Source organism: Pseudorasbora parva, chromosome 16 (genome assembly GCF_024679245.1).
Source record: "Pseudorasbora parva isolate DD20220531a chromosome 16, ASM2467924v1, whole genome shotgun sequence".
In the NCBI taxonomy this organism is placed as follows: Eukaryota; Metazoa; Chordata; class Actinopteri; order Cypriniformes; family Gobionidae; genus Pseudorasbora; species Pseudorasbora parva.
In genome coordinates this window covers 42,415,028-42,429,812 of record NC_090187.1, presented here as the reverse complement: position 1 = coordinate 42,429,812, position 14,785 = coordinate 42,415,028, and the positions used below count along the sequence as shown (strand labels likewise).

The following is a 14,785-nucleotide window of genomic DNA, read 5'->3' as shown; positions in this document are numbered from 1 at the left end:
ATGAAAAGATAAACTCTTTGCATAATGCTTTGCATTGTGGTGTACAGCGATGTATCCTAAACACTGATAACTGTATGCAGTTTGTTTACTACGATTTAGGGAGGGGGGTGCAAGTTTGCTGTAATTTCGTTTTTTTTTTTTTTTTTTAAAGAATTTACTACTTTCAGAAAGAACATTACATTGATCAAATTATCAGTAAAGACTTGTACATTATTAAAAAAGATTTTGTGATACCGGTATTATGGTGTTGTCACACATCGATTACACCCCTAGTAGACAGTTTGATGCAATTTTCAGAAAAGTACAGTACTAATGTTACTGCCACTGGGAATCAAGAACAATCATCCGTAGGCCAGACCGTCCCGTTCATCAACACTCAGTCTGACCTTCACGGCCTTCGAAGGATGCAGCCTCTGAATTGGGACGCAGCTATTAAAAATGTCTCAATCAGCTCCCTCCGTAGTCGGGCACTGGTCAGGGAGTCGGCCATTTTAAGGGCGGTCTCCATCCCAGAATCCTCCCAGTGCACTGAAACGTTCGCTCCCTAAAAACTCCCACAATACAACTCAAAACCCAGGGAGCAGAACGGAGGTTATGAAATGCGAAACTTAAATCACGTGAGCCAACTGGCTACACATAATGACACGCGATAGATGTTTTTAAAAAGCAAACTATTATTTTATTATATTTCAGCATAAACATACATCATTAGCTGGAGAAGGAACACAATCTAGCAAATATATTTATACTTTATTTACGGCTGAATTGTTGTACGGATATGTAATAAGCAAAGTATTTTTCATAATTAAATAACATCACAAGTAATGTCAGAAAGATGCCAGCTCTGCTGCGGTTCATAAATTCCAGTAATGATGTTGTACAATGAGGGCTTGTCGTCACCGGAAATAGTCCTCAGTGTCCCAATGTGTAATGAGCCCGCGTCCTGCATCTGTTGCATCTGTCAGCCTGTCCATCACCACTGCAAACAAGAAGGGGCTCAGAGCCGATCCTTGATGCATTCCACCTTCACCGTGAAGTCCTCTGTCTCACCTACGGCACACCTTACCCCTGTCTTACTGCTCTCATACATATCCTGCACCACTCTAACATACTTCTCTGCCACTCCAGACCTCCTCATACAATACCACAGCTCCTCTCTTGGCACTCTGTCATATGCTTTCTCTAAATCTACAAAGACACAATGCAGCTCTTTCTGACCTTCTCTGTACTTCTCCATCAACATTCTCAAAGCAAATAATGCATCTGTAGTGCTCTTTCTTGGCATGAAACCATACTGCTGCTCACAAATGTCCACTTCTCCCCTTAGCCTTGCTTCCACTACTCTTTCCCACAACTTCATTGTATGGCTCATCAGCTTAATACCTCTGTAGTTTCCACAACTCTGCACATCTCCCTTGTTCTTAAAAATCGGCACCAAAACACTTCTCCTCCATTCCTCAGGCATCCTCTCACTCTCTTAGACCTTGTTGAACAACCTAGTTAAAAACTCTACTGCCATTTCTCCTAGACACTTCCATACCTCCACTGGTATGTCATCAGGGCCAACTGCCTTTCCTCTCTTCATCCTCTTCAAAGGATGAAGAGGTGCCCGAATTCATGTACACGATATACTGATTCATGAGCTAGAGAGCTAGGGAACTGAATGAGCCTTATGCTGCCTTCACTTGCAATCGGAATGATCGTAAATACGAGTTTCCGAGGTAAAAATTGCACTTGAACGCTCTCTGATGTCGTGTTTAACCCTGGGAAGTTCGGGAATAATTTTGATACCCAAGTTCCCGAGATGGGCGTGGCATAACCGTTCAAAATGGCGGAGGGGAGAAGAATTTCTGCTGTGGTGTTTTATTAGTTTTTTTGTGCAACAGTTTCATTGTCTTGTCTTGTCGTTAAAGTAGTACATATTTAAATAAATTAACACTCATTTGAAGCATATTGTCTATTTTAAACACATTTAAAAAATCGCATATAGTTGACCATCATTCCAGAATAGTGAGCAAGCTGACTATCTAAATAGTGTGGTAAAAGTAGCTATACAATAGTGTATGACTAAAAACTATTGCCATTTTAGTCTACATTATGCCTTTATTGTGAATGTGACTATAAACAATATGCTCTCGTGTTGTGCTGCTATGTTTGCCAGTGATTCTATGATTTTCTGGGACCGGGAAATGACTGAAATGGTTAAAATAACATTTTCCCAAGACGCACAAAAGTATGAACCTGTCGTCCTCCATTCTTTCCGACAACAAAGCACCTAAACACAACAAGCTCGTAATCATGACTTCTGAAGTGGGAAGTAGGAAACTTCCGATAGCACGTGAAGGCAGCATTAATGCATTGAGGTCCTGCCATGTGATTGGTTGATTAGATATTTGTGGTAACGAGCAGTTGAACAGGTGTACCTAATAACGTGGCCAGTGTGTGCATCCCTGCGCCCCAATGTCCATATTATCCATCATCAATAGTATGTGAGATTAGAATAAGTGTGTCCCAAAAGCATAGTATGTTGAAAAGAGTATAGAGATATGCGTGACTGACTGACTTCGCTATGCATTAAAAGAGGAGTGTTCTCTACATTTCTCTCTGATACAGTAGGGAATTTAATGAAATGTGGAAGATTTGAACTGTGAGATCATGATTGACATTTACAGTGACAGGATGCGGCCGTTGAAGACGCAATTGTATGACGTGATAGTATGTCCCAAATAGGGGTGTAACGATTCACTCGTTTTCTTGATAAACCGATTACAAATCCTGATGATGCATATTCATCTATCTTGAAATTTGTATTTTTGAATCGTGAATCATTAATTTAGGTCAATAATCAATTTAAAATGCTAAGAATTGAACTAATCACGATTTGATAGCGATTCAGTGCTTTCAAATAAACTTTTTTTTGCCACTTTTTTTCACAAAAAGAGTACATACTTTAGGGTGTATCCGCTTGTTAAGTCGTAACGTAAGGAACGCCGTTTCTGGGTCCAAGCCTCAACTCGTTTCACTTGAGAATGCCATCGACGCACGTTTATGAGCACTATTTTTTTTATATTAAACATCAAACATTTAAAAAAGTTAAACATTTTAAATACAGTCTACAACATTCTCTATGGTCACAGCGTTACAGACATTAATATTTTACCGATTTATAAAAGATGAATCACTATCTGGCAATCTGGAATGTTGGTATGGAGAAAAAGGTTATTATTATAACTTTTCTTGTAGTATTACACCACATTGTGTGTGTATATTAGCACCGTTTGTAGTTTTTCTTGTGGTATAAGATAGAGCGTTTTGACCCGGAAGCGCTGCCGTGTGACGTCAGCCTTAACAACCGGATTATAAGTGGAGGAATTGGGACATTTACGTGTAATGTAATGAATGTACGTTAAAGATGAAGGGATCCAGTTTTAATGAACCGAGACCGTACGCTGTGGATCTAGTGGCCCTCTATTCTGTCGTTCATTAGTTTACTTTCCTACTCAGGCTTTCATATCTTTCAGTTCATTCTTTAGCTTTCCCATATTCTAATGCCTGCATCAATCCCTAATTTCCTCCCTTTTCTTTCATTCTCTTTCCTTTCATCTCACTCCATCCATCGACGATAGTGTGAATTCATGTGGTTTTTACACCAGCTGTTTCTTTGCTACACAGTGACAATTGGGTGTGAAATGGGGTTAGTCGTTGAGTTCACTTGACATTAATAATACGACACTGCTGTATGTGTTAAATTTCACAGCCTCAGCTGTCATCTTTAAAGTGTATCTTAATTATTTTGTAAGGCCACAATTTAGAGCTCAGTTTTTGAGAGGACAGCGAGAGTTCACAGTGAAATCTCATTTACACTATTTACAAAAGCAGAGTGACCTGCAGATTATTGCCCAAACATCTACAGGCGTATCATTACTGAGCAACGGCATCACTACCTCTGCAGTTCTTCCTCAAACCGTCTACTTCCTGTTTGATGAGGTCATGAGATCGATGAACGAGCGAATAGCTGGTCAACCTAGATAGAAGGCATTTCAGTCAAACTAAAACCATAATTTGCCTTTTTAAAATGTAAACTAAACAGTTAAATCTGATTTTTGGAAGCAGATCTAGATGATAATGTAATTGTGGCATGGCTACATCCAGCATTTATACATGTTAATTAGGCTCCAATCGGCATCAGGGCATTTCATCTTTCCAACATTTGCATAATTAATATCTTATGCACTGCTAGTGTTTATAAGATTGTTTAATGTGTTTGTCTTCACATGCAATTATATAGGCATTACAGGCGATATTTTCAAAATGTCTATAAAAAACGATTGCCAAATGACAGTGTTTCTATTAACTGATGTTATGTGAATAAAACTTATTTTTTTCCTCTCACGTTAAGTCATTCCAAGAATGAGGGTTAGACAGAGACGTAGGTGTGTTCTCCAAGTATTAATGACAAAGAAAGCCCTTTATACTTTGGAGCAGTATGAGGTGTTTGTGGGTGTTTCTCCCTCATATCTCCTAAGGTCTTAATGATCATTTGTGACATTTCTTTGTTATTTAGAATCCAGTATTCCTGTAATTATATTGTCTTTTATGAGTTTAATATAGAACTCTGTAGTGTCTCGTCTTCTGTTTCCATTGCAGTTTTGTGAAAATGCCTTTTTTCGAATTACCTGAAAAACCACCTCATGTGAGCATAAAAACTTTTTTTGCGATATATGGGAATTTTTGTGAAATTGACACATTTCCAATGGGCGTATTTTCAATTCGCAATTCAAGTTTTCACAATTCGAAGGGTAATGGAAACGCAGATACTATCAAGGTGGATCTTGTAACGCTCTGACCCAGATAACTCTCTTTGATTCATGAAAATAAAGAGCGTGAAGGCAAAAAAGTCTGTATTTCACACGTTTATTGGCAGGTACACCGGCACGCGCCGCCTCATACATGAGAGATTCACTCTTTCACAGCGTCACAAATAAAACTAATCAAATATTATCACAAGGTAGAGCAAGATGTATCATCTACCGTGGCTCTCATCACACTAAAGATACCTCACTTCTACGTCACCAGCACGTAGTGCGTGTTATAAGTCAAGTGATCAGTCTCTTAAAGGGGCCACTGCACAATAATGTGATGCATGCAAAACATACACTGTTAAATGTCGCTGTAGATTTAGCAGCACATTACTGTAAAAACATACAGTACAATACTGCATTTTTATAATACAGTCATATACTGTAATTTGTATTGCATTCTGGGTAATTTTGTTTGAGCGGGAACATTTTACAGTATATTTTAGTGTTGCTGTAACTTAGCTGTAACTTGGCTGTAATATGCCAGGCAATAATACAGGACAGCTGTAAACAGCGAAAGTGCGCCCCTTGACTGACGTCAGAACACAACTTCTGGCAGCAGCTCACTCACGGATGTCTCAGTCGGGTGGATATCAGAACGTTTGGTAAGTTAATTTTTAATTTTATAATTAGGTTTCAGGATTTTACGCTTTAGTGTACATAGCTTTTAGTGTGTAAGTTTTAGTGACCGTTGCAAAAACACCGTTACAGAGTTAACTTCTTAGATGTGTATTTCCCCGCTGTCCCAGTGTTTTCACATATAACGTTAACTCGGTGAATTGCCTGGTTTATTTCGACCAAACCAGACCCGGTGATTGTTAAAACGGTGGAAAGACAAATCGAGATTGTTTTTTTCTTTGTTTCTGTCGAGTTTTAATGTGACGTTAACCGTTAACCTAATGTTTGTGTGTTTTACGATAGATCATTTTAGTCTGTGAGTTAAGTTGCTGCATTTGCAAATGGAAGCTGGTATTGAATGATATTATGATAACAAAAACATAATCTATGTAGGGATCCTTTCCGTAATGTCCGATCCGAGCCTGTCAGCAAGAAATTATTGTATTATAATAGACGTACATTGACTGCTCAAACTGCTAAAAAGATTAGCCTATCCCGGATAATGGCTGCAGACGGACTCGCGATCTGAACCAATTTGAATAAGTTGTTTAGAAAAATACGTGAAAACAAGTCTTAAAAATACAGAACTTTCCTTTGTAAATATTTAAATAAATATGCAGTGGAAAATTATTTTAAGAGAGAAAAATATCACTGACAATATTTGTCGAGTTGTACTTGTTATACTCATTTTTTATGCACAGTAGTTATTTGATATTCTATAATTTTAATTAATGTTGTTTTTAATGTGTTTAGGTCACTGCAACCCATGCATACATTGAGGCACAGCAGGGGATACCAGACACACCCAGGCTCATTATGCTTGGTAAGTAAAGTTATGTGGTTTTCAAGTAGCAATGTACTATAACAAACACATATACATAATCATACACACTCTCACTCTCATAGACACTCACTCATACACCCACTCACTCACTTACACATGCAAACACACTCATATACATAATCATACACACTCTCACTCTCATAGACACTCACTCACACATGCAAACACACTCATATACATAATCATACACACTCTCACTCTCATAGACACTCACTCACACATGCAAACACACTCATATACATAATCATACACACTCTCACTCTCATAGACACTCACTCATACACCCACTCACTCACTCACTCACTCACACACACATGCAAACACACTCGTATACATAATCATACACACTCTCACTCTCATAGACACTCACTCATACACCCACTCACTCACACATGCAAACACACTCATATACATAATCATACACACTCTCATAGACACTCACTCATACACCCACCCACCTCACTCACACATGCAAACACACTCATATACATAATCATACACACTCTCACTCTCATAGACACTCACTCATACACCCACCCACTCACTCACTCACACATGCAAACACACTCATATACATAATCATACACACTCTCACTCTCATAGACACTCACTCATACACCCACTCACACATGCATACACACTCTCACTCTCATAGACACTCACTCATACACCCACTCACTCACACATGCAAACACACTCATATAGTACATTCACAAAATGTTTATACAGCTACACACTCATATACCCTGACACAGACACACTCATCCACTCACTCACTCACACATACACAAACAAACATACTTATACACACTCTCAAACATAAATATATTGCATACACACACTGATATGTGTACAGCTACACACTCATATACACTCACACATACACACTCATACACCCACTCACTCACACATACACATATACTGTACATACTCACTTACAGATTTTCGTACAGCTACACACTCACATACACGCAAACAGTCTCATTACACACACACTCGTACATCCTCAGACAAACATACTCATACACACTCAAAGATGGTTTTACAGCCACACACACACACACACACACACACACACACACACACACACACACACACACACACACACACAGCTGTATTAACATATGTATTTTCATTCACACACAACATTTTATTTACTGCACATACATATACTCAATGAATGTGTACAAATAGTAATATGTAAATTGTACCATTTAAGAATGGAGTGATGCCGTTTATGGACTTTGTTGAGATAAGGTTATTTTTAAAATAAAAGATTGTAGGTAATTAACATTGCATTCTTTCATTTTCAGGACATTCAATCATGACAGCATCCATTGAGGGAAATGCTCTCTTGACTAGAGCTTGTTCAGAGGCAAGTTAATTTCTTTCTGCATTTCACTTCTGTATTGTAATTAAATCAGGTGTGCAACAGTTTAGTAAGAATTTAAAGTTGGAGGATGGGAAGAATTTTATAAATCAAATTTATTGACTGGTATGATGTTGCTAACAGGTTCCTGAATCAACCCTGAAGATGGAAATGCCAGAGTTCTACTGCGACGGAGTCAGCAAGAGGACCAAGAGGATGGTGCAGAGGAAGGTGACGGCCATCAACCCACATGTCAATAGTTTGAATGGAAAACTTCAAATTGAAGCCTACACCCACCAACCACTGTTAGTGGGACGCTTGTTGTTTTTGTTGGGTTTTTAGTTGTTGTTGCTCACCTGTCATTCTTTTACCCAACCCAATCCTCAAGTTCTGTTTTCTTGTATGTTTTTGTTTAATTTACATTCGTGCACACACAAAGGGATAGTTGACCCAAAAATTAAAATTCTGTTATCATTTACTTTTTCTTCAAGTTGTTTCAAACCTGTGTAAGTTTCTTTGATCTGTTGAACACAAAATAAGATATTTTAAAGAATGTTGGTAACCAGACAGTTGCCGGCACCCATTGACTTCCATCGTTTTTTTTTTTCCTACTATGGAAATCAATGGCTACTTCAACTGTCTGGTTACCAACATTCTTTAAAATATCTTATTTTGTGTTCAACAGATCAAAGAAACTTACACAGGTTTGAAACAACTTGAAGAAAAAGTAAATGATAGAATTTTAATTTTTTGGGGGTTAACTATCCCTTTAACAGCCATACCTGTCAATTGCTGATGAACTTAACATGCAATGGTTTTAAATTAAATGGTTTTAACAGTTTGACTGAATAAAAACAATATTTTTGACAAGAACATTGTTTGGACTGTCTTTTGATTAGCAGGTATTCTGAAGTAGCATATTGTTATATTGCTTCCTATAGATGTATATACTGTAATAACTACATTTATTATATAATTCTAATATAATATTAGTAGTAGTAGTAGTCTTTATTTTGAAAAATAAAGTAATATTTAGCAGTAATGTATCAATATAGATATTACAGTATAATACCACATAATTACAGCATAAGCAAGCCAAAATGGCAAAAATACAGTAAAATACTGTTTTGTAAATTTACAGTAATATTTTTATGTACTGTAAATTGCATTACAGTACAGTTACTGTAAATCAAAAATACAGTAACTTGCTGGCAACCGTGCTGCCAGTAATGTACTGTAAAAATACAAGAAAATTGTTAACAGTGTAGGCTTTGGTCGTTATAATCTGTCACTTTGAACGTGCGGCAAGAGCACTATGCATGCATTAAAGTTTTGTTTGGAATTCATGTAATGCACATGTAAACAAATTTTTGAATCGGATTGCAAAACATATGTTTTTGCATGCATCACATTATTGTGCAGTGACCCCTTTAAGAGACTGATCACTTGACTTATAACGCGCACTACATGCTGGTGACGAGGAAGTGCGGTATCTTCAGTGTGAGTAGAGCCTCTACCTTGTGATTATTTTTGATTACTTTTATTTGTGACGCTGTGAAAGAGTGAATCCCTCATGTATGAGGTGGCGCGTGCCGGTGTACCTGCCAATAAACGTGTGAAAGGCTCATATTCATCCGCACACAGAGCCGAAGCAAAACCAAAACAATGCTCTTCAACAAAATGCATTTAGTTAATTTATTTATTTTACTGCTAGAGGGCATAATGTACATTTAAGCAGTTATCAACATTTAAGCACTCATTTTCATCATGAATGGGATCCAATTTTAGACTGTGAAAGTTCTTTTATGGTTCATAAAAGAACATTGTTTTGGTTTTGCTTCGGCTCTGTGTGCGGATGAATATGAGCCTTCACAATAGATAATGCTTTACAATGAACTCTGAAAGCTAAATGTGGCAATTTATCTGTTCAATAAAATGCCCTACTCACCTGTTGAGTAATAAAATCACCATCATCTCTGCGTTGCTTTACAACATTTCAGATCCCTCAGTTCTCTCCATCTCTGAAAAGCTAATGTTGATTCTTGTTTTATTACGAGCTCCTTCTTTTTGCTAGCAGACTCCTCTCTGTTCCGCTTTTCTTTAAAATGGATGATTCTCCGGACATTAGAGATTTAATGGCTCCATGTCAACCTCTTTTGAGTAGTAGTGTACCTAGACAGATGAAAACTTGAAATTTTGATTATACCTGCACAATTTAGCATACTTTCTGATGGTCTAATTGATTTAATCAACTTTTTCCTTCTCTCTTTTCCCTCCTTTTCCGAAGGCGATCCAGTCTGGTGATTACCACAAAGCTCTACTGGGGTGGAAAGTGAGTGAACTGTCATTTCGCTCATTGTGCATGTATGTCACTTCCTGTCATGAGAACTTTTATTTCATAACTCATGCTGTTGCACATTCTAAAGGCCAGCACAGTTAACGCCGACATCTGTGAATCCCCACATTTCATGAATGCAGTGGTTCAGAGCGAGCGCTGACCTAGCGTTTTCTCTCTGAGGAAGTATTCTGAGAGTAAGTGAGCAGACATGCAGCTGCAGAGCTCGATAAGACTAAAGAAAAGGCCTGTCCCATTTCCCCACAAATCCTCTCACATGAATAATAATTAGCATTTAAATATGTCAGGGTTTTATCTGAAGTTGAAAAATGAACATTTGCAAAAGTTTACCAGTTTGGGTGAGGAAAAAGAAGAGAAGGACATGCTTCATATGTAAGACTGAACTTAGCTCTGTCTGAAATTACTTTGTGATGTACTTCTGTCTCTGTGTGTCTCTTTTTTTGTGCCACAGAGCCGAGACTGAACGAGGCCTTTCTAGGAAACACATTATTGAAGGTGAAGTGTACTTTCTCTTTCTAAATACTCTCAGTCTGTGATCACAGCTTGTGTGTGTGATGGTTTGGCTCCTTGCGGGGCATTGATTGAGTGTTAGTGTCGCTCTAACAGATAGCAGGACTGAAGAGGAGATAGCTTCACACACGTGAGTGACTTGACAAACGGCACCAGTCACTTGAATCAAGCCACGTATATCTGACTTTATCTCGACTGAATTTCACCTTGAATTTTGGCTACATTTCAGCATGCCGTGACATTGTTTTAATATTACAGTATTAACTACTGCCCTGAAAAACAAGTTATGTTGTAATTCATACAGTAGATGCTATTAGTAGTTACCTTTGGTGTGAAAGTACGGAAATAATACACACCCTGGCCTAGATATTCAGGGTTACATGGAGGATGAATGATTGGTTGTGTGTGTTGTTCTGCACTGGCCCATATTTTTCTTATCGTGCCGGCTAGTTTGGGGCCAGACACCTATTTTAAAAATCATAGATCTCAGGATACACACTGCATTTGGAGCATGTCTGTGAACACACCAGCTGTATATTATATTTACATCCCTGAAATTGGTTCAGTCATTGGTCTGGTCAGGCTGCAACACTCACACACACACGCACACACACTTATAGAGGTGGGCTGGGATACATTTTTGCCACATAGGTTCAGACACACAATCTATCTCTCTGTATACACAGATATTGTGAAATATTGTATTAATACACAGATTTTGTGTATGTGATCCTGTAAAATTAAGTGACTGCCATTCCCCATGATTGTCAACATATGTCAGTTATTATATTAAAAAATACACTTAAAACGCAATTCATGCGTACAACAACTTGAATACTCTTCTGTGATGAGCGTGTTTAATTTATGATGTTAGGTGAAACATAATTTTAATGACAATGATTAAGATTTAATGGAAACGGCAAGATCTGCATAAATCAAAAAATGTGCATACAAAAAAAAGTGCCCGCTCAATTGAGCAGATACATTTTTGATCCGATGCACACACAAAAAAAACCCTCAACAGTGGATGTGATTGGATAACCAGTCTAACCACTGGACCAATCACATCGCACTGCACCTCAAATGTTGGTTAGATCATTCTGAAACGCCTGAGCCAAAGTCTGTCATCAGAATGATTTGGTTTAACTCCCTCCCAGAAGCGTCTCCCAAACACCAGCATCTAAACTGCGTTTATTGAGTTTCGTTTGCCGTTCTGAGACGCAAGTCATTTAGGATGTAGGAAAAAAGAGCCACAGTTTCTTCTCTGTTGCAGCAACTTCAAATTTTATTACAGATATTTTGCACCAGTTTCCCAGGAAGTGACGATTTTGTTCTCTTGAACACAAGGATTGGAAATGCTGCTTTATTCCCAAATGTTTTATGTAATATTCCAATTTTGCGCTTAAGTAACTTCACAACTTTGGATGGAAACATGGCTCTCGTTGTGCTACTTCCCACTATATTATTGATCAGACGCATATCTCTCGCTGTGTCTCAAACTGCTGATAAACACCGTCATTTGTTGTCTGTAAAGCTTCATCTGACCTCAGGACGCTGACCCTGTCAGAGTGAGCCTCTAGAGATGGGCACAGGAGGGAATCCAGTCCCAAACTCTCCTCATTACGCTTGACGATCAATCCAGCACTCTGCCGAATTAAACACAGAGACACAAAGAGTCAATGAGCCCTGGGGCCCTGTACAGAACCAGCTTGATTACTACAGAGCCCACCAGACTCACGCAGCTGAGGGTCCCTCGTCTGCAGAGCTTGATCAAGTTTGTCCTGGTGTTATGAGGGCTTGAAGTTCTTCATGTAATAAGAGTCGCCAGCAAACTGCGATCTGTCAAAGCATGCAGCTTTTCAATTAGCACGAACCCGTCTCCCATGCACAGCTAATCACTCTATATTGTTAGGTAAACACTACCACACTTTTTGAAAAGGAAGACAAACAAACTCTCAAACACTCTCACAATAACCATCTCCTCTTTCAGGTCTCAAGGGCTCTTTGCAGAGAATGCAGCTGGAATATGTGGATGTGGTCTTCGCCAACCGGCCCGATAGCAACACACCGATGGAGGGTGAGTTTGGCAAAATGTACACTACTGTTCACAAGTTTGGGGTCGGTTTGTGTGGCAAGCAGAGCGGGGCCGAGAGCCGTGGGAACGGAGCGAGGCCAGTGGTGCGAGTGATAATGAGCGTTACCTGCACGCCACAGTTAGTATACAATATGCATTTAGATGATCAAAAGTATAGCAAAAATCCAAAATATTACTACAATTTAAAATAACTTTATTTTAATTTTCAAAGCATTTATTTGAAATCTAAATCAACTGTATATGCAACAAAATAAATGTCTTTACTGTCACTTTTAATCCATTTAAAGTATCCTTTCTTAGTCAATGTAATAATTTTAAAAAATCTTACTGACCCCAAACTTTTGAATGGCAGTGCATGAAAATTATTGCATTTGTTTGCTTGCTTAAGGTACGTCTTGAAGACTTTAGACTTTAGTAGACTTTGGTAGGTTTGGTAATTTTTACAGTTTTCCTCTTTAAAGAACTATGACTTCACCAAAACACTTTGGGATACTCTCTAGAAAAGTGCTGCAAAGTTAGCAATGGCATTACTGCATCAAAAGCCAGAGATGTACAAAAGAATGAGTGAGTCCTGCAGGCACATCCGTCTGAGGTCTAAGTGCTCTGAAAAAATGTATTCACGATAACAGGGTTACGATTAAGTGCAGTCCCCGGGGTGCCATTCTGAATGACCAGACTTCATACTTCTACCCCAGGTACGCAATGCAGTCAGCAAGCCACCAAACGGATGTTAAAGCTCTGTACTGCCCAAAGCTTCAAGTGCAGTCAGCCTGAAAATCGAATCTACTGTTTAATAATGTGCTTCTGGTACGAACCACAGACCAGCAAAGTCTCTTGAACAGTGTAAACCAGTTACAAAATATGAGGCGTACAGAGAGAAACAGCTGCACCAAGGATCTGCTGCCGATGTCAAATTGAGTGTTTTATTCTCAGAAGAGAAGAAAGATAGTTCTTCCAGCCTCTTTGACCTTCACCCCTCATAAAGAAATTACCAGCTGATTCTCTCTTTTGTTTATCCATCCTATTATCCCCAGACATACACTATATTGCCAAAAGTTTTGGGACGCCTGCCTTTACACGCACATGAACTTTAAAGACATCACATTCTTATTTCGTAGGGTTTAATATGGAGTCGGCCCACCCTTTGCAGCTATAACAGCTTCAGCTCTTCTGGGAATGCTTTCCTCAAGGTTTAGGAGTGTGGTTATTGGAATATTTGACCGTTCTTCTAGAAGCGCATTTGTGAGGTCAGGCACTGATGTTGGAGAAGGCCTGGCTCTCAGTCTCCGCTCTAATTCATCCCAAAGCTGTTCTATCGGGTTGAGCTCAGGACTCTGTGCAGGCCAGTCAAGTTCCTCCACACCAAACTCACTCATCCATGTCTTTATGGACCGACGCTTTGTGCTCTAGTCCGCACTCATGTTGGAACAGGAAGAGGCCATCCCATAACTGTTTCCAAAAAGTTGGTAGCATGAAATTTAGTTGTGAGGAAATTCAATTCAAACAAAAACAACAGAGAAGCGGAAAATGGCGAACAACGTCCTCTCAGTGGCTGCCAGCAATCAGTAACAGTCCCAATTGTAGCTCTGACTGTTTGACTATTCACAGTCATAATAAAATAAAATCTAAATCTAACTGTACAGTTAACATGATTTGTGGGTGGAGAAGCGGTGAACAAACAACGCCAGCGTCCTCTCCCCCACGTTGCTACGTATTGGAATGGACTTATTGCACAGGTGTGCACCTATCACGGTACCACACTTGAGTTCACTGAGCTCCTGAGAGCGACCCATTCTTTCACTAATGTGTGTAGAAGCATCTGCATGCCTAGTGCTTGATTTATACACCTGTGGTCATGAAGTGATTGAACACCTGAATACAATGGCTGCGTCTGAAAACCTAGGCTGCTGACTCGTTGCCTCGCTGCCTCATCAGACAATGACTCTGCAGGAAGCGTTTTGTGCACGAAGGCACCTCACGAAACTAATTTCGGACAGACTTCTAAGGCAGTATAACAGTTTAATGATCTACAGCAAAATAGAGAGAGCTCTGGTGAGAACTAAACACATATTTAATTACTACAGTAGTGATTTCTCGCTAGAAATGATATCAGAAGTAGAATATGTTGGTAAAA

The 14,785-nt window shown here is 39.0% G+C and overlaps 1 protein-coding gene and 1 long non-coding RNA gene across 4 annotated transcripts in view; both read left to right on the top strand.

The window, feature by feature from the left end:
- The window catches only part of kcnab1a (potassium voltage-gated channel subfamily A regulatory beta subunit 1a), a 166,794-nt gene that overhangs the window by 133,466 nt on the left and 18,543 nt on the right, over positions 1-14,785 (top strand). For all 3 annotated transcript variants that reach the window (XM_067419095.1, XM_067419093.1, XM_067419094.1), the window contains 3 exons: positions 9,978-10,022; positions 10,498-10,541; positions 12,547-12,633. In XM_067419095.1, coding sequence (XP_067275196.1) covers positions 9,978-10,022; positions 10,498-10,541; positions 12,547-12,633 — 176 coding nt within the window. The remainder of the gene's footprint in view (positions 1-9,977; positions 10,023-10,497; positions 10,542-12,546; positions 12,634-14,785) is intronic.
- Positions 5,250-8,072, top strand: LOC137043631 (uncharacterized). The gene is made up of 4 exons (XR_010898549.1): positions 5,250-5,464; positions 6,231-6,300; positions 7,635-7,696; positions 7,835-8,072. It is a non-coding gene; the product is annotated as an uncharacterized lncRNA (long non-coding RNA).